General features: G+C 48.9%; 1 protein-coding gene across 4 annotated transcripts; it reads right to left on the reverse strand.

The window, feature by feature from the left end:
• Positions 1 to 1133: 1133 nt before the first annotated feature.
• USP28 (ubiquitin specific peptidase 28) lies at positions 1134 to 25544 on the reverse strand. 4 transcript variants are annotated; one of them, XM_039564760.1, is made up of 26 exons: positions 25354 to 25544; positions 21992 to 22069; positions 21593 to 21725; positions 20978 to 21089; positions 20611 to 20782; positions 19569 to 19652; positions 18994 to 19131; positions 18485 to 18558; positions 17924 to 18000; positions 17658 to 17806; positions 15519 to 15646; positions 15251 to 15346; positions 14703 to 14882; positions 13800 to 14014; positions 13489 to 13559; positions 12947 to 13175; positions 10219 to 10422; positions 8456 to 8595; positions 8084 to 8269; positions 7061 to 7156; positions 6037 to 6215; positions 5864 to 5942; positions 5453 to 5532; positions 4332 to 4455; positions 3632 to 3830; positions 1134 to 2290 (listed from the first exon to the last, which is right to left on the reverse strand). In XM_039564760.1, exons 1-26 carry the CDS (start codon positions 25513 to 25515, stop codon positions 2115 to 2117), a joined length of 3561 nt encoding a protein of 1186 aa, XP_039420694.1. In that variant the 5' UTR covers positions 25516 to 25544; the 3' UTR covers positions 1134 to 2114. The 4 variants fall into 4 exon arrangements, with proteins under 4 accessions (XP_039420694.1, XP_039420696.1, XP_039420695.1 ...); XM_039564762.1 differs by lacking the exon at positions 8084 to 8269 and having other exon boundaries at positions 25354 to 25541; XM_039564761.1 differs by lacking the exon at positions 21992 to 22069 and having other exon boundaries at positions 25354 to 25454.
• Positions 25545 to 27209: the final 1665 nt, after the last annotated feature.

Here is a 27209-nt window from a genome sequence, read left to right on the forward strand (position 1 = left end):
GCAGGCTCAAAGCTGTGGGCGCGTGACCCATCTCGAGGAAGGCCCAGCTGACAGCGGCATTCCTCGGGGAAGCAAAGTCCGCTCCCCTCTAAGTCCCATTTTGAAACCTGCACTTTGCTCACTTGGAGGAGAGGGAGTGGGTGGGCAAGGAAAGGGAACAGTGATGATCCCTGAAAATTCTGATGCTGCAGGACTGGGGACAGAGTTAGTGGTGCTGAGAGTGAAGCGGGAGAGGCAGGTGCTCAGTTCTTCCAAAGAAGAATCAAAGGAGGTAGAACTGAGGGGGCAGTGTTCCTGGCCATCACCTTCCAAGAAGCTGCACCCCATTCCAGCTGCTCTTGGAGGGCTGACCAACCCAGGGAACATAGAGAGGCTGTTTTGGCTGTGACTCCCTTGGGAAATGGGAGGACAGGACAGTGAGCAAAGGCTTCCAGCCTGGGAACACACCTCCTGTCCAGCCCAATCCAAATACCATGACCTCCCTGGCACCACTGTATTCCTGACACTTTTGGTTGGTTTCTTAAAGCAGGCTTTGGGCATGGGCTGGGCATTTCAGCTTCTGGCAGCAACACAAAGAACACGGCAAAGCCACTGCTTCGTGAGTCAGAACAAAGGGACTCTCCTCTCCCCAAGAGGAGAGCAAGTGGAGCCTGCAAGTGCACAAAAGCTGCCTGGCAATGCCAAGTGTTGACTGGGAGGAGGGAGCGTGCCTCCTCCGGGTGGGTGACGGCCTGGGGGCTCTGTTCAAGAGCTCCATGTTTTCATTCACTGAAGGTCAAGCACCCTGAGCAGTGAGTTGAAGGCCTCATCCCACTGCTCTGTCACAACAACGGGGGAAAAAAGCTGAAAAAGCAGCACCCTGGCACTGCAGCACTCTGGTCCCTGAGGAGGCACGGGTCACTGCTGGGACACTGGCAGCCAGAGTGCCTGTGGATAATGACAGTTCTACTTCACCATAAAGTCACTGGGAGAGTGCAAGATTCTCCCACATGAGCAGTTTATTCCTAAATACTGGGGAAACACCCCCCGACAGGATGGTGGAACCATCCTAAGGCAGCTCTGCTGACAACACATTTTGTACAGGAGGAACCTTCGGGCAGAACCCTAGAGTGAAATAAAGACACGGAGGGAGCTTTTTCATTCTAACATAGAATAAATGCTTTTATTGCACTGTTAGAAAACTCTGCATAGTCCCAAAAAACAGGATCTCCCTCCACTGACTCAGAACTTTTGGCTTACAACTGCTGCAGCTGAAACGCAAGCTCAGGGCAACAACAAAAAGAAATGCCAACAGGGCACTTCGTTAACAGAGTCAACACAAATACCCACCACCAACACAATGGGCTGATCAGAGCCCTCACAGCTGTCATTGACACTAATACAGCCCTGACACACCACCCAAGGGGAGAAGGAAGTTTGCCTTCTGGCCGGGAGGGGAATATCCTTTGAGGTGATGTGATTGCCCCGAGCCAGTCAGCTTGTGCCAGGCACAAACCCACAGCCCCGTTCTGGCTCCTCACTGCCAGGATTTGCCTGTGCCTCTCTGAGGAAGGCTCCTGTGTGTTTTCTGGTGCCAGCTGGAATACAAAAGGCAAAAGCCTGCTTGACTTGAGCAGAACACGCAGCTGCGTGCATGACTGCCCATGCGACAGAGCGGGAGCCACTGCTCCTCACTGCCTCCTCCTCGCTCAGCCCAGGCTCCTGCAAGCAGGAGTCTGGCTGGATTGGAACATGCAACCTCTGGCAGTGACCATTCAGGGAGCTGTGAAAGCGCCTGACAGCCCAGCCACAGTGTGCAGTGCTGAGCAGGGCTGGGCTCCTGTGCCATCATGGGCCATGGGGCTGCATCTAGAAGGTTGCCAGGACAGAAGAACCTCTGGAGCCTGGTTGGGCCCCGTGGTGCTGCCGGGGCCTGCGCCTTGCACTATAACAGTGGTTAAGTCCTTCGTGTTACTGCCTCAGAAGTGCAATACTGCTTTTTATCCGCTCGTATTTACAAAGAACACAGCTTGGAATCCAAACCGCTCCCTCTCCTCCCCCAGTCCAGCACTACCCGAGGGAGGCCCCGGGCAGGCCGGCAGCGTGGCACTGCAGCACGATGAGCAGCCCCTGGGCTATTTCACGGTCACGGTTGAGGCCCCGTGAATGGACTCCATCACGGCCGCGAAGCGGCTGCATAGGTCGTAAGGGGAATTGGGTCGGATCTTCGGGGGCTCCTTCAGCACAATGACCTCAGTGGAGCCGTCGAGGAGCCGGGGCAGCAGCTCGCCCAGCTTCATCTGCAGCTTTGCTGTCAAGGGGGAGAGGAGGAAACAGTCAGTGGCAGCAGATGGCAGAGGGCTCCAGGCCCCAAGTTAAGGAGCTGTGATGCCTTTCGCAGACTCCTCTCCCTGTGCTGAGAGCTGCCCAGCCCATCCCCAGGGACGAGCAGTGGCTGCTGACGCAGAGGAGGCCTCGCACCAGCTGCCGCCTGGCTCGTGTCCTGCCCGCCGAGCCAGGGCTCTGTGAGGGAAGCTCCACTGCCACCTGGCTGCCTGAGCACAGGGCCACGTCCCACTGAGACACGGGGCTTTCCCAGGAAAGGCGCTGCTCTATGAGCTGCCAGGTCGAGAGTAACTGCACGCTTCAGGGTGACACTCAAATATTGACTGTGCAATTGAGGGGGACGGAGCCTTCACAGCCTATACCCCCTCAGACAGGGCAGTTCAGCCCGTGCTGAGCTGGTACCGTCCACTCCTGGTGAAGGTCTGTGCCCGGATGCCACTGGAGTGCACGATACAGCACAGCCACTGCGGGGTGAAGAAGAGCAGGCAACACCTGAGCCTCACACGACCCGGGAGGGGTGAGCACTCAACTTCTGGTTCTTTAAAACCTTCTGTGTTAACAAAGGCTGTCACATCCAGCACAGGAACTGGGATAAATTTATCCAATATTAATTTTTACAACAGTATTTTGAGAATAAACCTCTATGTTTTTGCATAATTTTCTTTCATCAAGTTTACCCTCTGTTAGTGATAAAAACTCTGCAGGGCCTCCCCAGACATTCACGCACAGAACAAGGCAAGTCAGGACCGATTTGTCTGAAGAGAAATGACCTGAGGGGAGTCACAGCAGCCCAACTCCAGAAGGAAATACACAGCAAGAACAGCTGCCCAGAACCAACATTCAGCTCTACAATGACAAACTCCTCCTCAGAAGGCAGAGATGCCCCCAATCTGCTCCCCCGTTCCATCTTCCATAACCTTGGCCTCTGATAACACCACTCCTCCCTCTTGAAGAGGGGCATACCACGCCACCAAGCATGTCTGCATTCACCTGCCATCCCTGGGTACCTCCAGTCAGGGAGAAACCCTAACAGAAGCCTCTCAAGGGAACTCTAAGCCATTCTTGGGACATCAGCTGTCCCATTTCAGGGATGAGGGACCCTTCTGCAGCTTGTTTTAGTGCAAAACAATGATTTCTTCTGTAACAGAATTTAATGGGTGATTCAAATGCATTTCTCCTCCCACATTAGAAGGGCCCTGATGTGCTGAAGTGCAGACACCAGGAATTTAATTTTAAATGGTCCTTTAATTCTTTCCCAGTTCAGATCCAGACACTACCCTGCCCATGAACAGCAGCCGTTTCCTACCGTCCATGTCTTCTCGTCCCAAATAGGAGCACCAGCGGTTTCTCATGACCTCAATGGCATCCAGGTCCTCTTTGGAGATCTCAAAGTTGTTCATGAGATGCATGCAGGGGATGATCAGCTCATTCAAGATGTTCACACCCTCTGACACATGAGCTTCTTCACAGCTGACAAAAAGAGAAGCTGCCACCTCGTTCAGCTTCTGGGGGTGGAAGGAGAATTGGGGACAGACTTGTGAAGAGCAAGCAGGGACCATGGATAACCATCCAGGAAAGGCCCAGCTTGGGCCCTGCACCAGCAGCCGTGCAGAGAACAAGGACAGCACCAGGCTCTGGTGAGACAGCCACTTTCAGTCATGGGAAACACACCACAGAAAACAAACTTGTAAATATATACATTCATACACATACATGCAATTTGCTGTATCTGTATACAGAGAGCATACAGCTTATTTACAATTCTCGTTTTAAGATGGCAAGATCCAGATCTGCCTTCACCTGGATTCCCTGAAACTTATGTGGCATGTTCTTCAATTGAATTATGATTATTATTAGCTTTCCATATTGCTGCTGGTACTCAGCAAGGGGCAGAATCACGGCAATAGACGCAAGAAAAACAGTTACACTGGTCTTGGCTACCAAGGCACCCTGGCTGCTCCCTCCCCTCCTCTCCAAAAGTGAGTGCTGAGCTCCTCAATACAAACCAGGAGACACTTCCTTCTGTACAAGGCGATCAGTGACTCGCTCACGCCTCGGTTGGTTCCCTTCAGCAGCAGTTTGGTGTTGCTTTGGTAGGCGTAGACCAGGTAGGTGAGTGATTCCTGATACCTGGAAGAAGAGGGTCAGCTCTGCAGGCCTCGGGCTCTGTGAGGGCCCTGACTACAACCATTCCCTTGGCTCAGCTCAGGAAACCTTTCCTGCTGGGCCTGGCTGGAATAGCATCAGGCCGGATGGGAAAAGCTGTATTTCCTTGCCAAAGCACAAATGAACAGATGCCCCATGTCAAGCCATTCCTGCTCCTTTTTGCCCAGAATGCCAAACAACTGTCTGGGCAGAGACCCTTAAAACCAAGTTCATGTGCAATGTGTTTGTTCGTGTTCATTTTCTGTACTGCTTCAGGAACTGCACTATGAGAGGACACCCCAAGAAGGGCAGAAGGTTGTGTTTTTTGAGTCCCTCACACATTTCAAGCTTCAGGTGAGAAAACAGAAACGCTGACAGGGATTAGGTCAATTCGGGGGAGCTCTAAGCTGCTCTTGTCGTGCCTCACGTCAATTTGTCCACCTGAATTTGGTGGCTCGTTACTGTGAACCACCTCGGAATTCAATTCTGTTTCCATCCAGGAATAATTTCTGAAAGCCTGCACCATTTATGGAAAATACAGGTTCTAGAATGGTAAGGAGAAAACCAAGGCCCTTTGAGTCTAGAGGACTCCAAAGTGTGTGTTTACACAAAACAAAACATCCCATTTTGAGACAGTTTCATTTTAATACAGGAGTCCAAGGCGAAATATCCCAAAGTGATGCAATCATTCCTGCAAACCCATCTCTGGAAAACAGAATACTAAGCTCTACTTCCCAAAGGCAAGTTTTCCTTAGGGGAAACTCTCAGAAACTGTCAGGCAGCAAGCCAGCAGTCAGCCTCATATTTTTTGAGCTGCTAACCAAGCTCGATTGTGGATTTAAGAACAGCTACTAGCAGGTCAAAAAAGCACCCACTGACCTCAAACACAGGCCATTGTGGTTCAGAAAGAAGAATTTTTGTCAAAGTGGCTTTTACTTTTAGCTACAGCTTATCTTGTCCAAATACAATTAGAGGAACTTACTTTCTATTCTGGTAGAGCTCCAACCCCGTCAGCAGGTAAATGGACACCTTGCGAAAAAGGCTGTAGTCTTCGTGCCATCTCTGTGAGGAGCAGCAGAGAAGCAGAGCATCAGCTTCATCTGGAACACTCACATGCATAGTTTGGGGTCCCCGATTTTACCCTTTGAAGCGTTTAAATGTCTCTCGTAAGTGACACATCAATGAATTTAGCCAACTGCAGACACTCCTCCAAGCTCAGATTCCCAGTGTATTCCTTCTCCCTCAACACCCTCCTGCAGACACCCGCTGCTAACAGGCATGCAATGACCACTGTGTTGGCCACACAGCTCCACGCCATGCTCCCCATTTCCCAGTTTGGACAGAGCCAGCTAGGACAGTGTGAAGGATCAGAAGCAGCTCTCTGGTCCCTTACCTTGTACTCCTCCATGTCAACATCGTCAGGACCGATTTCACTCAGCTTTGCCCGTGCCACCTTCATGATGCTGATGGACCTGTTCCACGTGATCCGAAAAGACAAAAAATCAGAACAGTGGCCCTGGCCACATCCAAGTGGGAAAAGCCTACCCTGGAATCCCAGGCACTCACCGTTCATCATAGCTGAGGTTTTTGTCTGCAAACTGCTCAAGGAGGGTCCGTTCCACCACCTGCTGTGGAGCATTGTTCTGCAGGAAGTAAATGAGCACGTGCTGCAACCGGGCATCGTTCTGGGGGGTTGGGGTCTCTTTGGAAAGCAGGTACAGGCGAGAGTACTCCTCATGGAATGCCTGCCAATGGAACATATGTACTGACAGATCCACCTATGCCCGTGGGAATGCCACAGCAGCCAACAGGAGCTCAAACCTGTCCTGTTCGATGGGACTCCTGTGGTGACATGGAGCCTCCCCTGCTGGTGATATTCCAGTGGTGAATGGAAGCCCACCAACACCTCAACTCTAAACCAATGGCCCTCACAGCCAGGCAAACCCCACGTGTGAAGTGTGAGCTTCCAAATGTGCCAGAGTGTCTAAATGCCTTTGAGGGAGGGGGTACAGCTGCCTTAGACAGATTTGGCAACCCTCCTACAAGTGCTCAGGCTGCAAAAATCGACTGGAACACACTTGTACCTGCAGGAGGTGCAAGAGTATCTTGTGATTTATATTCCCATAGATTAGCAGCACAGATGGTTCTTTCCATGTGGTATTTTTAGTTAAATCTACCTGCCTGTAAAATCTTAACCCCAGCTTCAGCATTCAGCACTGGTTATGCTTTCAAATCCCTGTTCACACAGATATTTCTTGAGGACATCTTTGACAACAGAGGTCACAGTAAGCAAGTATGTTCAGGACCAAAAAAACCAAATTTTACAGTACTAAAAGAATAAGCAGAATGAAAAGTTGCTGTCTGTCTTGGGAGAAGGGTGTTCTCTTACAAGCTCTAAAAATTATTTTGAGCTCATGGTTATGTCATCACAGTAAGAGAGAAGGAACTGAAATGCAGGGCAAGGGCCATTAGCTGAAGAAAAACTGCACAAATCGCTCCCTTTACATTCCTGATCTGTCAATATGGCACATATTCTCTATTCTGGGAAAACAGATATCCATACTATTGGATTTAGCAAACAAATCAATACCTTAACAAGCCCTGCTTCAGACCCATCACGATCAAAGGTCTGGCGGGCTTTTGCAATAGCCAGGATGACACCTTGCATGGCTGGACTCAGCATCACCTACCACGAAAGCAGGAGAACAGACACAAACAGGAACAAGGAAAACAGTAACGGACAGGGAAAGAAGAGATGGCATAGTGAAGAATGGCAGAAACTTTCACAAGGTAAGGTTTAAAGGAAATTGCATGAGTACAGGTGTGATAACTGTGTGAACTGCAGCTGTGAGTTACTTGCATGCTACTGACTCTATCCATCACATGCACTTTACATGCAGGGTTTTTTTTTAGGGATTTAAGATCTCAAGGCTGGTCACTCCAAACCCTTGAATTTTTAAATTCAACAAGTGAGAAAGTAAAGCATGCTGGCCATGTCCCCACCATGTCCCACTTAATCTTCCTAAGACACGTAAAATGAATGCAGAACCTGTGGTGCAGCAGTTCCTTGAGTCAACCTCACACAAGTGCATCTCAAACCTACTCAAGGAGTGACAGCCCCAGTGTTTGTGTGAAACCCAACTTGTGAAAGTGAGAGAACTTCCAAAACACTGCTTGAGCATGTATGAGAGCGGTTAAAGTCAGACCCCAAAAAATCAGCGGGCAGGGTACGTAAATTATGCTGTTGGGATTAAGGTCTTTGACTAGGGACAAAACAGTAACTGAAGCCAGCAAAGAGAGTTGTAAAGAAATTAACATAGGTAGGATCAATTTTGATACAGTCCTGCCAGAAAGAGGACTTACAACCAACATGCAGATCGACAAATCGAGTGCTCTTACAGAGCTGCTTTTCTGATGGCATTTAAAAATGGAGTTATGGAATGATGTGGTCTGTCCCCCTTCCCTTCCGCACTAGGAAAACTAACTTAGTACAGGGCATTGTTCCTATGACAGACACTTATCACACCCATCCTTAGCCCAGCTCAAAGCCAGCTAACTACAAAGCTACAGGCTAACAAGCAGCAGTAATTAACCCTTGCACTGGGATCTGTACCTCCTCATTATATCCATCTGCATCGGATCTAACGGGAATCTTCCCCACACTGGGGATTTCCACTTCAGAGACCTGTGAGCTAGTTTGGGCAGCAGCCTCTGCTTCCTGAGTGTCCTGGGGCTGCTCTGCCTGAACTGTGGGGGATGCTTCTCCCGGATGAGCCTTCAGCGGCTCTACCTCCTTGCGCTGTGGCCAAGAAGAAAAAGAAGAGAGTAAGAAAATCCAAAGCAAAATACAGGAAAGCCAAAGGGGACTGAGCTAAACATGGCACAGCTACAGAACTTCACAGAAATGGGAAAAGCAAGGGTCTATCAAGAAGAATAACATGGAGACAAGAAGGGGTAGGTTCTAGGGCCAAGGCTCAGCTCCTACCTCGCACAGAGCTGCCTCGACACCGTTCTTCTCGTAGGCATCGGCAGTGTTGGCAATGGCCTTGGCAGTCTGCTCCTTGGCAATCCTGGCATGCTCTGAGGACAGGGAGCGCACGCTCTGCTCACAGACTGACGATTGCTCTGTCAGGACAGTGTGGTACTAGTCAGCAAGAGCTGCAAGATTTTTTCTCTCTTGTTCGTGAACGTTTTGCAGCTTGTCCATGCAGTTTTACAGAGCTGCTGCCTTGTACTGGTTTTGCACAGCCTGGGTTTGGTAGCAGGGGGGCCACAGTAGTGGTTTCTGTGAAAAGCTGCTAGAAGCTATCACCATGTTCAGCAGAGCCAATCCCTGAAGATGGACATGCTGCTGGCCAAAACTGCGCCAATGAGAGAGGTTGGTAATGCCTCTGTGATGACATATTTAAGAAGAAAATCAAAACAAAGTCAAACAGTTTTTTCTAGCCAGAGAAGAGGAGGAGGTGGGAACATGTGAGGGAAAACAACATGGAGACACCAACGTCATTGGAGAAGGAGGGGGAGGAGGTGCTCCAGGCGCCGGAGCCAAGATTCCTCTGCAGGCCGTGGTAATGCAGCTGTGCCCCTGCAGCCCCTGGGGATCCATGGGGATGCAGAGATCTACCCACAGCCCCTGGGGATCCATGGGGATGCAGAGATCCACCCGCAGCCCCTGGGGATCCCCGGGGGATGCAGAGATCCACCCGCAGCCCCTGGGGGAGGTGCCCACGCCGGAGCAGGTGGATGCCTGCAGGGGGCTGTGATCCAGTGGGAGACCTGGTGGAGAGAGGGGCCCCTGCTCCCAGGCTGGAGTAGCCCATCCTTGGAATGCTGCACCCCGTGGAAAGAGAGAGCCACAGTGCAGCAGTTTTGGGGGGCTGTGTGCCCGTGGGAGGGGCTCAGGCTGCAGCAGGGGTGGTGTGGCTGCTGCTCGTAAGAGTGGACCCACGTCGGAGAGGTTCATGGAGAACTGTCTCCTGTGGGAGGGACCCCATGGCCTCACAGGGGAAGGACTCCTCTCCTGGAGTACCAGAAGGAAATCTTGATGATGACCTGACCAAAACTCCCATGCCCTGTCTCCCTGCACTGTTGGGGGGAAGGAGGGAGGGGGTGGGGGTAAAAAAGTGTTTTTAAGGGCTTATTTTACTTCTCCTTATCTTCCTCTGATTCTGTTAGTGATAAATTCACTTTGCAACCTTAAGTTGAACCTCTTTTGCCCTTGAAGTGTTTTCCCTTCATTAATTTTTTCTCTCTCCTCTGCCCAGCTGTGGCGGGGGAGGGTGAGCAAGCAACTCTCATGGGTGCCTGGCGTTGGGCCAGCATCAAACCACAAGACGCTTTCATCCCCAAGGTGAAGGCACTTGACGCGAGCGTGCGCGTACCCCTTTCCAGCAGGAATGGTGTACATCATTAGGGATGGCCAAGTAACGTTTCCCACTCTGGAGAACAGCACTTGCCCACTCAGTATTTATGAGAAAAAGCTGGAAATGAACTGATATTAGCCCATGATTATTAAGTGAATGGGAAACAGCATTTCTGGGGACAAGCCTGGAAGGATGCACGTCCAAAACCAGCAGAAGTCTTTTGTACTGTCAGGGCAGAGCCTCTGGCAGCTGCCTTTGCTGCTTCATTCACGCCTGCTCCTGCATTCATTCAGACACATTTGTGCAAGGCTTCAACGCAGTGGTAATGGTGACCAGCTGGCTGTTCCTGGTTCAAACATGGTTTGCAAATTCAGAGTGGGATTACCTGGTCCTGACTCAGAGGAGAGGTCCTGCAATTCAGAAGTAGGCGAAGGCTCCATCTGAGGAATCTTACAAGATTGCTCCTCCTCCCACTCCTCTGCCTCCTGCTCCAGGCGCCAGTTGTCCTCCTGGATGTAGTGTCTCAGTTCTGGGGACAAAGCTTCCACTTCCTTCTGGAACTGTCTAGCCTCTGGGCCCTCATCCTCATCTGGAGGAAATGCAAGACTGGCATAAGGAAACACATTGTGGCAGGGCACCACCCTTAGGGACTAAGCACACCCACAGCATCATGGGCAGCCACAAGCAAATTGGCTGAGGGATAAATGGGGAAAGAAGGCCAACTTTCTACTAGCTTTGTAATTTAAGGTAATCCCGAAGCAAAGGTGCAAAAATAAAAACAAATCTACAGAGTTTTCTAAAGCAAACCCCAGTTTTGTTCTACCACTGGACAGCATTTACACAGAACAATTCCAGAACCAGCGCCTGCTGATGCAGGTCAGACACATCCTGATCCAAGGCCTCCAGTTGTACAGGGAACAGCACTGAACTGCAAACAGCTGGAAAGTTCACAGCTCAGCCAGAGATGTCACACCTTCATCACTGTACACCAGGTAAAGGTAAGGTCAGCATGGGTTCCATAGCATGAGTGTCATATTGACATTTGTTAGTGCTTTTTAGATCTACTTCAGTATTCACTTTTAAAATAGCACAAAACCCAAGCAGCATCAGCTTTAAACAAGTCCTAAAATTTACCAAAAGCAAATGGCAACTTTCTACAGCAGATATTTTCATGCACCCATTGCAAAATGCTTTAAAAAACAACAAAAATTGCATTAAACAGGAGAAAAAAACCCACCCCATGGGTTCATTTCAGAACTGTCATAAGAAAACAAAGAACAACCTCCACATCCTCATCAGCTACATTTAGCAATGAACAGAAGACAGCTCTCCATTGTTTCTTTCTATTTATTACATCAAAATGAGCCACGTGTGAAATTACTGGGTTCTTGTACAGCTGCTTGCCATGTCTAGAGCCATGTGCACAGCAATTTCTCCACAAAACTATTTATACACTGGCACTGCAAACACACTTGTATGTCTGAGCCACTCAGATATGGATACCTCTCAGGGAAAGGCTGCACAAAAAAGCCCATTTAGATTCAGTGTAACAGAATCACCAAAGACCAAGCAAATGAGTCAGGATGTGTGATAAAAATGGGAGACATAAAGTAGGAGGCATTTCACATGCCCTTAGGAAACAAATGCTGCCATATGTCTTGGTTTGAAAGACAGGTGTCTGCTAAGGAAGGCAGGAGCCTCCCTGGGAATGGAAAATGTAACCCCTTTCCCTCTGAGTTATTATAACTGGGGCTTTCAGGCAAAGATACAAGAAATAGGAATAACAGTTCCTTATATATATATATATATATATATATACACACACCAAGGCAAACAAACAGCAATACCTATGGCAGTAACATCAAACAATCCCAAACCCAGTCCCAGCCTTCTCGGCTGCCGGGCCCTTTCCCCCGGTGCAGTTCCGCTCGCAGCCGGCAGGGGCGCTGGCGGCTCCCGGTGAGCAGGGCAGGTGCGATGGTTCCCCCGCGGCTGCAGGGGGCGCTCCGGAGCGAGCTCGGGGAGCACGCGGCACCGGTGCCCCGGGATCCCGGGAAGGGATGGAACAAAAAAAGCTTCACAAACCCCTGGGCAGCCGATCCCGGTGTCCGGCCGGACCCTTGGGAACGGCAGGCTGGAACGGCAGGGACAAGCACAAATCCCGGGTGGCAGATGAGATGTATCAAACTCCGGAGCTGCAGCGGGAACCCCGGGAGGTCTCGGCAGGCAGGGCATGCGGAGCTACAGAATAGCGAAGGCTCGGAGCAGTGGCAAAGGAACGGCGGGGCAGGGCAGCGGCGGCCCAGCTCCGAGCGTGGTAGGGAAAGGTGGGCTCAGGAGCCCAGGGTTTTCCCCTGAGGCACCCAAGCAGATGGTGAAAAGTCCCTCTTTTAGTGAGGTAGGGTTTTAATAAGCTCCCAGTGCAACAACCGCTCCCCTGAGCAGGGCTCCACGCACAGTGGAAGAAAGGCAGCAGAAGACAGAACCCCGCAATGGTGACGAATTCTCCCCACAGCAACCACGGCCTCTCTCCCCCGCTCCACCCGTGCACACTGAGAGAACAAGAGAGCCAGGGGCTGCACCCAACCCCTTTTTCCAAGTCCAAATCTCTTGGCATCTCTGCCCTACACGAGAAAAACCCAGGTAAAAGAGAGTAGCCAGCTGCACCCCTCCCCTGAGCTGTGGCCATGTCTTTTGTCTCTCTTACATATCCAGTTGTTATTGTCTCCTAGCAACACATATGGGGGAAAATTCCTTAAGAGAAAAAAAACCAAAAGGAGAACTCCTAAAACCACAACACCATATAAACACCACAAAGAGTCAAAATTAAGAACTCCAGCACTAGATGCATGTTAAATGGGGCAAAAGGGCAGTGTGAGTCTGTACACACATAAGGTGCTGCTTCCAATCTCACCCGGATGGCAGTTTTCAGCCCTATCAGGGATTTAGAAACGAATTGAGCATGAAGCAGATTATTTCAAATCCCATCTGAAGTTTTGTGCTTTGTCAAAAGACAGCTGTGCTGGGGAAGCCGAGAAACGTAATGATCATGCAGGCCAGAGAGACACACCAGCACACAAACATCTCATTAACCAGCAGTTGTGGCTCTGTACCTGCACCAACATGGGACACCTGTTCACTGATGTACATCAGGCAGTAGGCACTGGCACTCCTCAAGCCTCCAAATGACTCTCGCTCCAGCTCTTCCCACGATGACTCTGTCACCCAGATGTCATTGTATTTGAGCCATCTTTTCCGAGGCTGGTCATATATGAAGGCCCAGTAGTGCCCAGCATTTGCTTGCCCTTCATGGACCAGGACTGCATGCAAACGATAGGGAACCTGCAAAGTGACATGGACATCATTCAGATGTGCAGTTAGGGACTGATTCTGCCTGACCTCTGTACACAAACAGCAGGAGTGTTTGTAGGTGTAGCATAGCACAAGAGTTGATCAATTTGATAAATTTCTTACTATGTGAAAACTGACTTTTAGGGAAAGAAGAAACAAGATTTTCGTAAGTAAATCTTTCTCTGCTTCATCACTGGAAATTTAAAGATACAGTGAAGAGGGCAATTCAAACCAACATCTACAAACGAAAATGAGGATCAGCAGTATTAGTTTAATATTCATGTACTGAAGCTTCATTTCCTACCTGTTGGAGGAGAGGGTCACAGTACATTTGTTCGATGGACAGGTTGATTCTGGCAATAGACTCCTTCAGATCTGCCAAAAACATCATCAGTGAGAGAAATACATAAAAATTAATGACTACTCATCAGGCTATGCTAGCCCCTTTCACTTCAAAGAGTTTGAAGCCATGCAGAGACTATCAGATAGACTCAACATCAGAGCTCAAACAGGGACAAAATTATTTGTAGTTCAGGCTGTATCCCGCAAAGCTACAGAGGGGAAACCAGGCTGGCATTCAGGAGGAAAATCACTACAAATGCATTTGGGGCCAACCTTGCACGTCTTGTTCGATCTCGTTTCTCCATCGCTGCAGACATGTCTGAACCAGCTTCATCTCTTCCTCGGAGACCACGTGAGGAGCTGGACGTTCAGACAGTTCTGCTGGTGAAACAGGAGGCTGGAGCTCCATACTGGAGTTCTGCTGCAGCAAAGAATTTGCCACAAGGAAAGCCTCATCTTCAGTCCTAATATCGGTCCTCTCTTGTATGCTGCGGAGAAAAATCCCAGAGTAGCAGGCAGGTTTTTAAATATTTCTCTAGTTTTTCTTTTTTTGGAAAAGAATATGAAATAAAGCAAACAAAAATTATTCCAGAGCGGGAGCAGGATTTCTTTCCAGAGTAGTATAAAATGTAGAGAGAACAAGTACACTGAAAGGTGCTTCTGCCTTCACAGAACAAACTAAAATATAGGAAAAATACTAGGGAAAATTCTTATAGAACTCTCCAAGCACAAATCCACAATGAGCAATTCTAAAAATTCCTTCCATTACTACTAAGAAACGTGTGTATTTACTCAGCTTAATTTAGAGTGTTAAACCAACCATGCTGTCCAGGGTTATAATAATCCAATATTGCTGTAATTTACTGGTCAATGAAGCAAAAGAATGAGCAGCCTAACCAAAAAGAGCACGTCATTTAGTTCTTAACTGCTGCTTAGGCAAGGAATATAGGTATGCTTTTGGACAAGGAGAAAGAACAGACCAAGATGCAGTGTTCTGTTTACATCAACAGAACCAAATGACCAGCAAAGCAGTGACCCACTACTTGCACAAGCATTTGCACATTACAGCATCGTGTTCACCAGTGCCCAGATAAATAACCCGCTTTTGGAATGCCACCCAGGACCATTTGGTTGGGAGTGTTCTCCTGTGAATCCTTTTTATTTCTGCTTACTGACCCATTTGGCTGTGAAAGCACGTCCAAAACATGAGGCTTGGCTGGGGAGTGCGGTAGTGTTGTTTGAGAGCTCTGAGCAGAGGAAACAGCCACAGCTGGCTTCGTAACAATGAACTCGAGCACGTACTGCAGCATGTCAGGTAGTGGAAAGCGGGCTGGGCCAGAGCCATATTCCATGTACCTACGGAAAAACGCAAGGTGTTGTACGAATGAAGGAATGAGATGGGTTAAACCTCATGGGACAAGAGAAGAACAACTTTTTCTGTAATGTACTACTGGGCTTCCTCACCTCCATTGCCAGTGCAGCTGACAGTGTCAACTGTGCTCTTTAAAGAATTTATTTCTGTAACAGTATCAGTAAAATTTAGAAACCATCGAAGAGACAGGTTTGGTTTTTGAAAACACACTTCCTCCCTCCACATGTTTCAGAACAAACATGTTGCTGTTTGTCCTTCCCCTACAAGTTTCTCTGCTATTGGAAAGCACATTTCAAAGGAAACACTTGCAATATTCCAGAGGGCATAAAAATAAAGCGAGCTGACTACTCACCTTTCCAGTTTCTGCTGCAGAGTCACCATTTTCTCCTTCGATCTCTTCATTTCCTCTCTTTTCATCTGAATAAGATCTTTATTGCAGTAGAGGTACCTAAACAAAAATACAGAGCCCTGTTTGCCAGGTGAGATTTGTTTACTTCTAACATCCACAATCTTCTGTAAATATTTTAGAATCTTTCCTTGCTCACCCAAACAACCTTTTTAATTTCTTTATTTATAACAAAGCAATAGCTTTAAACATACCATACAACAGGATAACTCACCTGTCCATATATATAGTCTGGGGAAACTCTAGCTTGGTGTGAATTTTCTCTGGCTGTCCTAGTGACTGATTGAACTTAAATCGGGAGAGTTCAAAGGTCAGAACTGGTGGCAGTTTTGTAAACCAGCGCTGTAACAAAAGCAGAAATGCCCCCGAAGGGACTTGTTTTAAGATGACTGCTAATGGCACATTTTAGACTGATCCTGTATGATTTCAGACTGATTTAAAAGTCTCTGTCTTTAAGCACTGAATCAGGTTTTGTTTGCAGAATGACTAGTCAGAAAGCCAAATTTTACAAGTTAAAAATGTGTGCTTCCATTTTACATTTTTGCTGTGAAAAAGCCTCATGATTGCTCTCAGAGTTACTCGTCATTGCCTGATGCATCCAGCTTGACGGATTATTAACAAGTCCAGCACTGAATTTCACAAATTAGCAGAGGCTACACACAATCTGCACATCATCTAAGAGCCCCCAAGAGAGCTCTTTTCTGAGGCAGATCACATGCAGTGATGAACAAACCAGGAGTCCTCTTGCAGCACCAGATTCCTCATCCTCTCTCAGTCTATTTACAAACTATTTGATTTAGGGGATTCAGAGAAGACCTCCACTTTCTGCAGCTTCATACACTGTTTCAAAGAACCATGCTGAAAGAAAAATTCTCAGTTGGATTTACACTTCCTCTCACTCTTCCTGGATTCACAAAGACTTCCAGCATCCACTGCCAGAAACTTCCTTCACCTATCTTAGCTTGGCACTACCCACTTCATGCTCCCCTCTGGATTCAGGATGAGCACACCAAGCTAATTTTTCTTTGTGGGATTCATGTCAGATGTGCTGCGACAACAAACCTCCCCCACACCAGAGCTTTCTAAGAAGCAGCCCATAACCACAAAGACAGAACGATTTATGCTCCTGTAGTCTGGGAGAAGCTCCTGTTAATCCCACTGTTGCTTTGTCTTTCAGCACACTTGCCTAAGCGCTCAAAGGACAAAATCACCTTATACCCTATGTCCCCTATCATGCCACCCTTTACCCACCACATCCTAGGAAGTGAAACTAAGATGCACAATTTTCCCAGTAAGGCTTCTCAGAAATTAAGCCAGAGCCTTTTCCTCCTATCTGTGCACAGAAAAGAATTAAACCAGCTCCATGATTGGTCAAATTTCCCATAATTTTGGGAGAAGAATTTTGAGGAACTAAAAAGCTTGGATTGAAATGAACCTGCCTGATGAGCTCCAATGTGCCTTTGTCTCCAGTGCCAGCCAACACCAGCTTCACCCACATCCCCTGTAAATGCACTTAAACTGCTTCAGGCAGAAACCAGGAAAACCCAGAACAAACATTTGAGTCCAGAGTCAGAACAGGGCTCCCCTGCCCAATACCTCGTTTCTCCTTTGCTAGTTTAAACCACAGCAACACAATTTTCAGACATTCTCATAGAACTGAAATACTCTTCCCTGCCCCACCTACACCAGATACTTTTGCCAATGTTGTTTCCCAGCCTTTGTCCAAGCTAACTTCTGCTGCACTTACACACAGAGGATGCTGAATGCAATGGTGCTTCTTCACCTTGCTGCAACTAAGTTTTTTATGACTGGTTTGTGATTAGTGAGATAAAACCAAAACAAAACAAAAAAAACCCCCATCACAGTCAGAAAATAAGAGTGAAAGCAAGAAGAAAAACTCCAAACCATACACAATATAATAGGGAGAAAGAGACAAATTCCAAATGGCATACCATGGAGTTAAGCACTGTACTTTTACCCTCCGAAAATATGGAGGCAGTAGGTCTCCCCCTACTCAGGTACAGGTAGGCTTCAACAGAAAGAGAGAGACTTGATCACACTTGACTCAGAGGCAGACGTTGACCTTTGCAATTTAAAATAAAGTCTTTGAACTGGTTACATAGGACAACACATCTTTATAAATCAGCAAAGACTTAAGTGTCTCACCACCTAGCACTAACAGACATTTACATGAGATTCCAGGTATCCAGAAAATGTTTTGTGTTCAATTCTTAGAGAACACTCACAAGTTGACATTTAAAGTTATCAGAATACATGACACACCCCTGCACTCTGTGTGCTGCACTTTTCTGCAGCAGGCAACCGAAGGCTCAACAAAAAAGGTCAAACTAACCTCCTGTCCATACTTCACTGACTGAGATGTTGTTGCCTCATCCATCTCTCCCTCCACCATGGCTCCTTCCAAGCACTCATTCAAGTTCTGGTAACCATTTACCTGAAGGGGATACTGACCAAAGGTCTCAATCTTGGAAAAGGTGTTGCCTGGATGATGGAAACCATACAGAAACCATGAGCTAACTCAAGAGAACAAAAAATTCTGGTTAACTCTAAAACACTCAAAGGAGTTAAAAAGTTGAATCTACCAAAGCCTTAACTCACCCTCATGGACACCCTCAGTCAGGAAAGTCCCGTAGAAGAGCTGCACCATTGGGTTTTCGGATTTGTCCCCAGGGCTCCTGTTTCAGAGAGCAAAAGCACACTTTCATTTGCAGCTAGAGGTTGCAAAAAAACCCCAAGTTGTAATCTAAGCCTCTGCTTGGGAGCCTACAGGCAAAAGTACAGTTTTCTACTCAAGCACTAAATAAAGAGGAAGCTTCTCATTAATTTTCATGTTCCAAAGCACATTATAACACTTACACCGACAAGAGCAGAAAAAAAGTTAAGGTGCCAGCTTCTGAAAGGAAGTTTCAAACACCCAGAGCTTTTCTGTTCACCAGGGCTGCTGAGCTCCCCTCAAAAGCCAATTTACTCTGCAGGCCACATTGGCACTGAGTGAAGTCCCACACTCACCAACAGGAGACGCAGACACAACGCTTCAAGCATACGGAGCCTCATCCACAGGAAACAAAGAACACTCATTTGCTCAAAATTTTCACATAAAGTCCTCTCATTTATTAAAACTCTCCTTAGGTCAAACTCCCGAGATCACACAGAACTCACGTGGCATTCACAGTGAGCTGGAATGCGTCCTCCAGCCAGTCCAGTAGTTTATGTGTAAATTCACTCACGTCTTGCTAGAAGAGAGATGAAAGTGGAGAGTCAATCGTGACGTCCACCAGAAAGTGTTCCCCCGGTGTGCTGGTGCCACAGACCCACTGAACACAACCTGACTGGTACTGCTGTACCCACTCAGCCGAACTACGTGTGAGACTGAAGTGCTGTGCTGATTTAGACTGATAATGAACACCGCTCATCTGAACACTAGATCAGAGGAAATTATCATGATTGCTACCCAACTATGCAGATGGCACTGGGTAGTGCCATGCTATGCTGGCTGGTTAATTAGCACGCACGTACATTCTGCTCTAATGACACAGGGACAGCTGCTTGTCGGCTGACAAACATGGGAAAAGGCCTCTGAAAGTACCAGCAGGATGAGGCAAAATGGGGTCGCTGTGGCTGTGACTGCTGGTTTGAAGAGAGCAAAAGGCTTTTAAACGTGGTTTTACCTGCGGTTGTTCAGCGGATCTAAACACATCCCTCAAGAGTTCCAGTGCTGCAGAAGGGTCTACGAACTTACGCCACGTCCCCAGCATTAATGCAAACAGGCACTGAAGTTCTTGCATGAACGCAATATTTCTTTTTCCCTGCATTGCAAAAAGAAGAAAAGTCAAAGCCTTCCTGCAGCTCTAAAAAGCAGCATCTTAAAACTTAGTGCTACTGAACACCATGTGCACATATCATAAAACGTACCCAACGAGCTGCGCACTGGCTCAAATACCAGTTCTTCTACCGTGCATGCAAACCAACAAGTAATCTGGAGCTGCCAAAGAAGTTTTATGGGAAAAACATCTCCATGCACAGCAGTTAAAGTCTCTAGAGGACAGCGGTACAAGAAGCAGCTCTTTTTTTTCTCCTATCCTGATTCTGTCTTTGAGAATTTCCCAAAATTGTCTTTAATGCAGCCAGATGATTTTAAAGCCACAGGTCTCAGATAGCCCCAAATTAAATCTGGTTAGAGGACGAGCAGAATGCTACACCACAAAAGAAGGACACTTGACAGTGTTACTGAATCAAAACTTACAGTGTGACGACAACTTTCAAGCACATTCTGTGGCAGGGAGTACCCAAGGACCAGCCTCCGGAATTCTGGCAACTGAAACAGAGACTGAAAGGAGAGGAGAGGTAAAGCTCGGTCAGCACCTGCAAGGATTGGACTCACTACAATTTGATGCCCTGTTGTCACTCTCTGACTTGACAGGTTTATTTTGCGAACTTTACATTCCCAGTGGTCCTGTGTTACTGAACGCATGTTTACAATGTGAGCAGCCCCTGTGCTGGACCAGCACAGAATCAGACTCATAGAATTAACTAGTCTGGAAAAGACCTTTAAGATCATCAGCATGTTTGTACCCACCCAAGGACAAAATCTCATCCTGCCATTTCTAGGATAGATATAAACCTTTTCGGAAAGACCATTCTATTCTGCACAGGCAGGCTCAGAAAAGCATCCAGGAACAAGCCATGGTGAGAAAAACCCATTTGCAGCTTTCTTACTTCCTCTCAGAGCTGAAGACAAATGATAACATCTCTCTGCTGATGTGAAATGGTTAGGAGAAACAAATCTGCTCAGTTCCACTTACTGTTGTCTCTTCCTTAGGTCATTACTAATAATATATGCTGCCTAGTTGTTTATTTGTCCAAGCATCTATGCCAGTGTATTCCATTAACTGAAATACGATACACCGTGTGTTATCGAGCCAACAATAACTGCCATAAAATTAAATTATCAGTTCACTTTGCCAGGCAAGCTTCTATCATTTCAGTAGGCACTTGGCCATTGCTGCACAACTCCCTGTGTACAGACACACAGATTCTCTGTATCTGTAGCTATTTTTAAGCAAAGCCTATTTAACTGCTCTTTGGCTGTTTCTGTACAGGCCCAGAACACATCACAGTCACATCACATAAACCCACAAGTTTTTGTTTGAGCAGGGTCATATTCACTCATCTGCATACAATGACTCCCTCACAAAACTGCTGCATGTCTACTTCTGACTGAGAAACACTGACTCCAAGACCACAGCAAGTCTGTATCAGAAAAAGAGAACTTTCTTACAGGTTACCTGTATAACAGCACTAAACCAACACGTGTTTCCAATATTTTTCATTCCAACAGGCCAGTCACCCGCTCTTCTCCAGTCATTCTGCTTGGGGCTCTCTACCCACAGAGAGAGCATTTCACAGCGTTTCCTTTTGGAGCGGTATTTGTTTTCAGCGGAATGGGTGTCCTGTGGTCTGTCATGAGAGAGAAACACTGTGCTGTAAAACACCTGCCAAAGATTGCCTAAAGCTGCAGGAATCAAACTCCCCTCCGGCCAATAGGTGTCCACCAGGCAGGTGATCCGTGTTAGTTCTGCAGTTACCAGCTTCAGAACCCACTTATGATACCTGGGAAAACCAAAGTGGGGGGCCATTTATGGCCTCACTGACCTTTCAGCTGCATCCCTTTCTGCAGCTGGAGCTTTTGGTGACTCCAGTGATCTGACAGTGTTGGCTGTGCGGAGGTTGTCTTGGTTGTGAGGGGCAGGTGCAGCACTAACATCTGGAATTGGAGGCAGCATTCTGATCAGTTTTCCACCAGCAGCAGCAAACATTCTCTTTGAAAGGAACTTCTAGGAAACATCACACTCCACAAATACAGCTCTTCAATCAATACAAGCAACATTTTCTAGCTCAGGTTTTAAACAGAAATCCCTGTTTCAGATCATGCCAGGCAACCTAAGAGCCACTGAGTGAGCTGGATGAGGAGAACAGAGCAGAGCATGCAGCTGGGCACTACCCAGATTTCCTTACAGCCAAATTCAGAGCTTAAGGAAACAATTCAAAGCTCTTGAAAGAACAAAACAGGATCATCAGCTTTTTAACTGTGATGTGTCACCTCCAAACATTATTAAAACACTACTAGGTGATCAGTACTGGCAAAATCTGCACCAGAACAGAAGCTGCAGGGATGTACTGCTAGCAGCAGCAGGGAGGATGGATACTTCCCCTTTGAGCTCATACAAACACATGAAGCTTAGGGGTGAGCAGAAGTGAAGGACTTACCCTGTGGGAGTTGTTTGCCCACTGCGCTCCCTTCCCAGGCGGATGGCTCTGCAGCGGCTGGGTCCTGCACTGGCTCCGGAGCAGGGTCCTCCGTCAGGAAGGTGACTGCTTCCATGAAGTCTCCATCAGCAGCCTGGCAGAATGATAGGGGAAAAGCGAAGCACCAGTGAGGAGCAGAACAGCAAAGGATTTACCCTTTGCCTCTCATGCATCCAGGCTGATCCTGGATCGCTCTCACAGGCCACACATGGACCATTCTAACAAGGACCAGCTCATCATCAGCTGACAAACACACCAGCGAACACCTGTGTGCTATGTTGGGCAGGGGCCTGAACTTGCCTGACTTTTTGGACAAAATCAGAGCTCTCTTTCCCCAGAACAACGGCAATATACACAAACCTTTAGAGCGGCAAGCAGGAATGCTGAATCCTGAATTCCTGTGATCTCTTTCATTTGGTTTAAGAGCACCTGGCAATCCTATGTGCAATAAATAAAGAAAGCTCACGTGAAAAGGTGACCAGGATGGACATTAAGCTGTTTCTGCAAGGCTTGCTGAGGGCTCAGTGGAGCACTGCTTCTTTCCTTCCCTTCTGCTGACAGACTGACACACAAGCCCAGTCACACTTGCTTGATGCAAATACCAACATCGGCTTGAACACCGCACTCAGGTTTTTTCCCTGCTAAATTCACAGACTAACATTCAATCCCTTGTATCCTCAGGAGAATGCAGGCAGGCCTGGGAGGACAGGCTACCCCCGCTGTTGGCTGTGCAGCACCTGTGGTGGGAAGGGGCTTCCCCACCCCCCGAGGCAGTGGCATGTGCAGCTGGACATATAAGGCGGCCGCCTGCTCCCAGGGCGCTGGCAGGAGCTATTTTCAGCATTGTGGCACATGCCATTTGTGCATGTCACTTCTCACTGACAATGAGGTGTCAGAGCAAGGGCCCAGGAGCCTGTTGTTACTCCTCCTTCCCACTCCACACAAACCACTTGAGGTTTGGCGATACACTCACTGCTCAAGGCCCCAAGCTACGGTTCACAACTTTTGGCCAGTTCTGCCACTTAAAACAAATGATTACAAAAATTCTCCTTACCAGACTTATAAAATCTTTGCAGCCTAGGCTTACCACAGGTTAGTCACTGCACTTGGCAAGCACAAATAACCTCAGTCAATGACTACCAGGAGAGGCAGCTCTCCACAAGGAGCCTCCTGGCGCTGGAGGTCCCACCAGCCCTGTTCATGGTTGCAGTTCAGCTGATGCTGCTGCCAACGGCCCAGTCTAGGTGACAACTGAGATGCAGCTCCGTAATGCCGGCATTGAATGTGGTATGGGAAGGACGTTACCACAGGAACAACGGCTGGGTCTGTGTCGTGTATCCTGATTTACAGAGGCTGTCTAGGATCCTGCTGTCAGCACAGCCTGACCAATCCCAGTTCCTTAAGATCACACTTTTAATTAATCTTGAACCAGCAAAGCTGCAGGCAAATAAACTCAAGTTTCTACTTACTCTCACCATTAAGAAAAAATGTAAGATGCTTCCAGGCCCCTGGAGCACAAGTTTCACTCAGTGAGTAATGAGTCAACTACTTTTTTGAGCCCCCCACATATACTGGTGATGGATGCTACTCCACGCACAAAGACAGCACGCATCCACGTCAGCTGTTAAAACAAAAAACCTCCTAGATTATTTTCGGTGGGAATTCTCTCATCAAGTTATTCATGGTGGTCCCATTTGAAATACTACTTTTACTCAACTTTTACAAGAAAGAGTACATACGTGTGTGCAAACCCCCTCAACTCATCCCACACACTCTTTTTATCCTGAGAAAATTCAAGACGCACTGGAACACCTCAGCAGCCCCAGGAGGAGCTGCCCAATGAGGAGCCAAGGCTGAGAGGCTCAGGGTGGGCATACTCTCACAAAGGCAAACCGCTTAAATCATGTTGCTAATTTTGCTGCCTTAGCGCGTGCCGTGCATGTCGGCTGACCCCACCTTACGCCGCAGGGCGGATTTTTCCAGCGGAGAAAAAAATCCCCAAACACCCTTGCTAATACACTGCACTATAATAATGAGATCTGAGGCAGGACAGGGCATGATTTTCTGGGGTTTTTCTGTTACAGCAGAGAACTCACAAAGGCTGCTGTAAGCATAAAAGCCAATTACGGATCCTCTGCTCTAAGTTACCATTTAATCTTTCAATGATTTCTGTATGCTTTTATTCAGCCTTTGAGAAAAGGTTTGTGCTAACAGCAGAGAGCTTATCCCATACCACTTTTGAGAGGCTCATGGCTGCCTGGCAGCCCACAAAAGCCACCAGGAACCACACTCTCTGCAACCAATTTGTTAAGATTTTGGGGGGTGCATGTGGTTTTGTTGCCATAACTAGTCTGGTTATTGCTTTCTGAGGTTACGCACCATGGGGCTATAAAACAAGCTCTGTAGCTGGTAATTAACACCAGTGTACTGCTGCTGCTAACACACCCTGCACTTGCAAGCCCAAACTGAACCAAGGCCCTACCTGCTGGAAAAATAACAACCCAAACCCAAATCCTATTAGTATTAAATTACAGCAATAGGAGATGAGTACCAAAGCAAAAGGCTGAGAGGAAGTAGGGTACTAGAGATAAAATTACAAGGTCAGCCAGGAATGATGGAACAGAAAGGTTTTGCTGCTTTCCCTGCTCCGCGGTGACTCACTGCCCTCAAAAGTTTGTTTTGATGAGAAACTGTGAACAGGGAAGGGACCAAATGCAGTGCAGGAGTTCAAGGGTGTTCCAGAAATAACTGGACACAAGGAGAAGGAAGGTGGCACAGAAGAGGCACACAGAGCCTTGGCCTTCAGCCTCTGCACCTCAGCCATGCTTTTTATCGTGGGGGAAACTGGATATGGAGGGGGCTGGAAACCCACAGGCAGCAGCAGGAACAAAGCCCACGTTCCTTGCCAAGGCTTTCACAAACCAATATCCATCACGAGAAGAAGAGCAGGCAGCAACTTCATCCTGCATTAAGATGCACACAGTAGGCACTGTCTGGTCACCACCCCCACACGGCCGGGGCACGGTTGCTGCACTAATGTCACTTCTAACGCACAACCAAAAGGCTGATACCCTCATCCCATCCCGCCCTGTAACTCTGACCTCTCTGAAACGCATCTCTTGGGTCCTAAGAGCACAGAGACGCTACAGAACAGTGTAGAGCCCTGTGTCAGTTCGGGAGGGTCTGGGCTGCAGTCCCCTGAGCACTGACACAGGCTCGCGTCCGGGTCCCTTCAGAGACAATTTACGCAGAGCCCTGAAGTTTGGGAGGAACAGTTTTCGTTAACTTGCCCCAGGAGATGCTGCTCAGCGGCAGGGAGGGAACACGCGTTTCTGGCCCCTGCAGAGGAGGAGGAGGAGGGTGTCTGAGCGCCCGCCCGAGCCCTTTTCCGTGGTACCGGCGCATCGCGCGCGTCACCGCGCGGAGCCCGTTATTCCCAACGAAACACGCGCGGACGGCACCGCGGCCCGACGGGACGGGGCACCCGGAGCGCGCAGAGCGGGGAAGCGCTGCGGACCGGCCCCGAGCGGCAGACTCGGGGCGCAGCGGGGCCGCCGCGGCGGGAGGGTCGGTCCGGCGGCAGCCCCGGCCCCGCACGGGGGTCACCGCCCGCCACCCTCCTCCCCGCTCCGCGGTCTCGCCCTGCCGCTCCTCTCCCCCCCAACATACCCCGCCGGCCCCGCGGTCTCACCCCGCCGGCCCCGCCCGGCCCGCGGTCTCACCTCGCCGCCGCCGCCCCGGGCCCACAGCTCGGCCGTCATAAGGCCGCCGGCAGCGGCGCCGTCGCCGCACAGCGCGCACGCGCGGCCGCTCCGGTTCCGGGCGCGCCGCCCCCGCCGGGGTCGTGTCCAGCCGTGCCTGGCCGTGGGTCCGGCCGTGCTCATCTCTGTGTCTGTCTGTCCGGCCGTGGTTCCGGCAGTGTTCCCCCCGAGAAGCCCTCGAGCATCGCCTTGGCCGCCGAGCCCGTTCTCCCCCGTCCCCACCCCAGCAGCCGGGAACACCGGCCCCTAGCCGGCGCTCTGCCCCGGCCGCGCCCCTCTAGACTGATAAAAGTGAATTATTTTCTTTTAATTACAACCATAACAACCCCCTCCGCCCCCTTTTTTTTTTTTTTTTTAACCCTGTTTTGGTCCAAGCTGCGGCTGACACGTGTCCGCCTGTGCTGGCCCGAGGCTGCCAGGGCGGGAAGCTGCGAGCAGGGCGGTGAATGGAGGATGCACCCCTGGGATGCTCCAGGGGTGGATGCGCCCCAGGGGAAAATCGCGAGGAAAAGGTTCAAAACAACCGAGGGGTCGGCACCTGCTTCCTGTTCCATCCAAACCCACACTTTGCCGGGCCTTGATAAATAAGCAGGAGATAGGCATTTCTCAGACTTGCTGAGCCAAAGGGCCCTGTGTTCTCCTCACAGCCCGGATTCTGCCTTTCTCTTAATAAAACGATGCTGAAATGGAGACGTTCCAGCAAGGGGCCCCCGGGGGCTGCGCAGGACCGGGTATATCTGTGCAGACCCGACGCTGTCCACAGCTCAGCCACTGGACCCGCGGATGAGATTGGCTCAGGCACCTGGGCAACTTGGCTCGACCTGACGAGCCAGCAGGGCTGAGCTCTCTTGGGGGAAACTGGTGAAAAACTGTCCTCCTGCATCATCAGGGACGTGTCGGTTGCAACTGACAGCCTAGGTTTGTCCCCCACTGGGCACTGAAGCTCCTGCAATACTGATGGCATTGGCATTTCCAGCGGAGCTGCGGCACTGCAGGAGGAAGGAGATAGTAGGGTCAGACGGTGCCTCTGCCGTACCCTGGTTGCCAATTCTCCCGCGAAAATGCCCTTTCCCAGCTGGGTGGGCATCTCCCACACTTGTTTTCCTGGGCAGTCACAGACCATCCCTTGCCTTTTGTTTTGGAAGAGCTGTGGGAATCTCAGTGTAGGCTGTTCTGGGATTGCCCCAGCTCCCTGGTTCTCACAGGTACTCCAGATGAGGAATTCGGGAGGCAAGAAGGAGGAGGTAGCAGTGTAGATAAGGTAAAACTGAGGAAGCCACTGTTAGCCAATTTCCCTGATGTGCAAAGGAAAAACAAGACAACCAGTAATGTTTAAATGCATCAAAGTAAGAAATTCCACTCATTTTGGGATCCTGCTAGGCTATTAATAGTGAGAGATAGGGACGTAGTGCTGGGCACTGTGATTTACACTCTGGAACCCCCATGTGCTGCTGAGGGAGTGGTGCTTTACCTGAACTTCGTTGCTCGGGGAAGAGTCCCCAGGATTTTCCTACCTTAAAAAAAACTATTAACCATAAAAATTCTGAATGTCCCAGTTACAAAGATAAACTCAGACCCATATTTTTAGCTCCAGGTTTGTCCAGGCTGTGTTTAATGCTTAGCGGCCTGATTAATGCTGTGATAACTAACTAGGGTGTAGAACAATTTGTTTGCAGCATTAAGTGCAGTCACAGCACTGTTACGTCCCAGATAATTTACCATTGTACACCTTCAGACAGAGCAAGCTGCAGACATGCCCTCTCCTTCCATGTCCTGAGAGCCTTCCATACAGCCTCAACTTAGCAAAAGGAAGCAAT

Source organism: Corvus cornix, chromosome 24, assembly GCF_000738735.6.
Source record: "Corvus cornix cornix isolate S_Up_H32 chromosome 24, ASM73873v5, whole genome shotgun sequence".
Classification (NCBI taxonomy): Eukaryota; Metazoa; Chordata; class Aves; order Passeriformes; family Corvidae; genus Corvus; species Corvus cornix.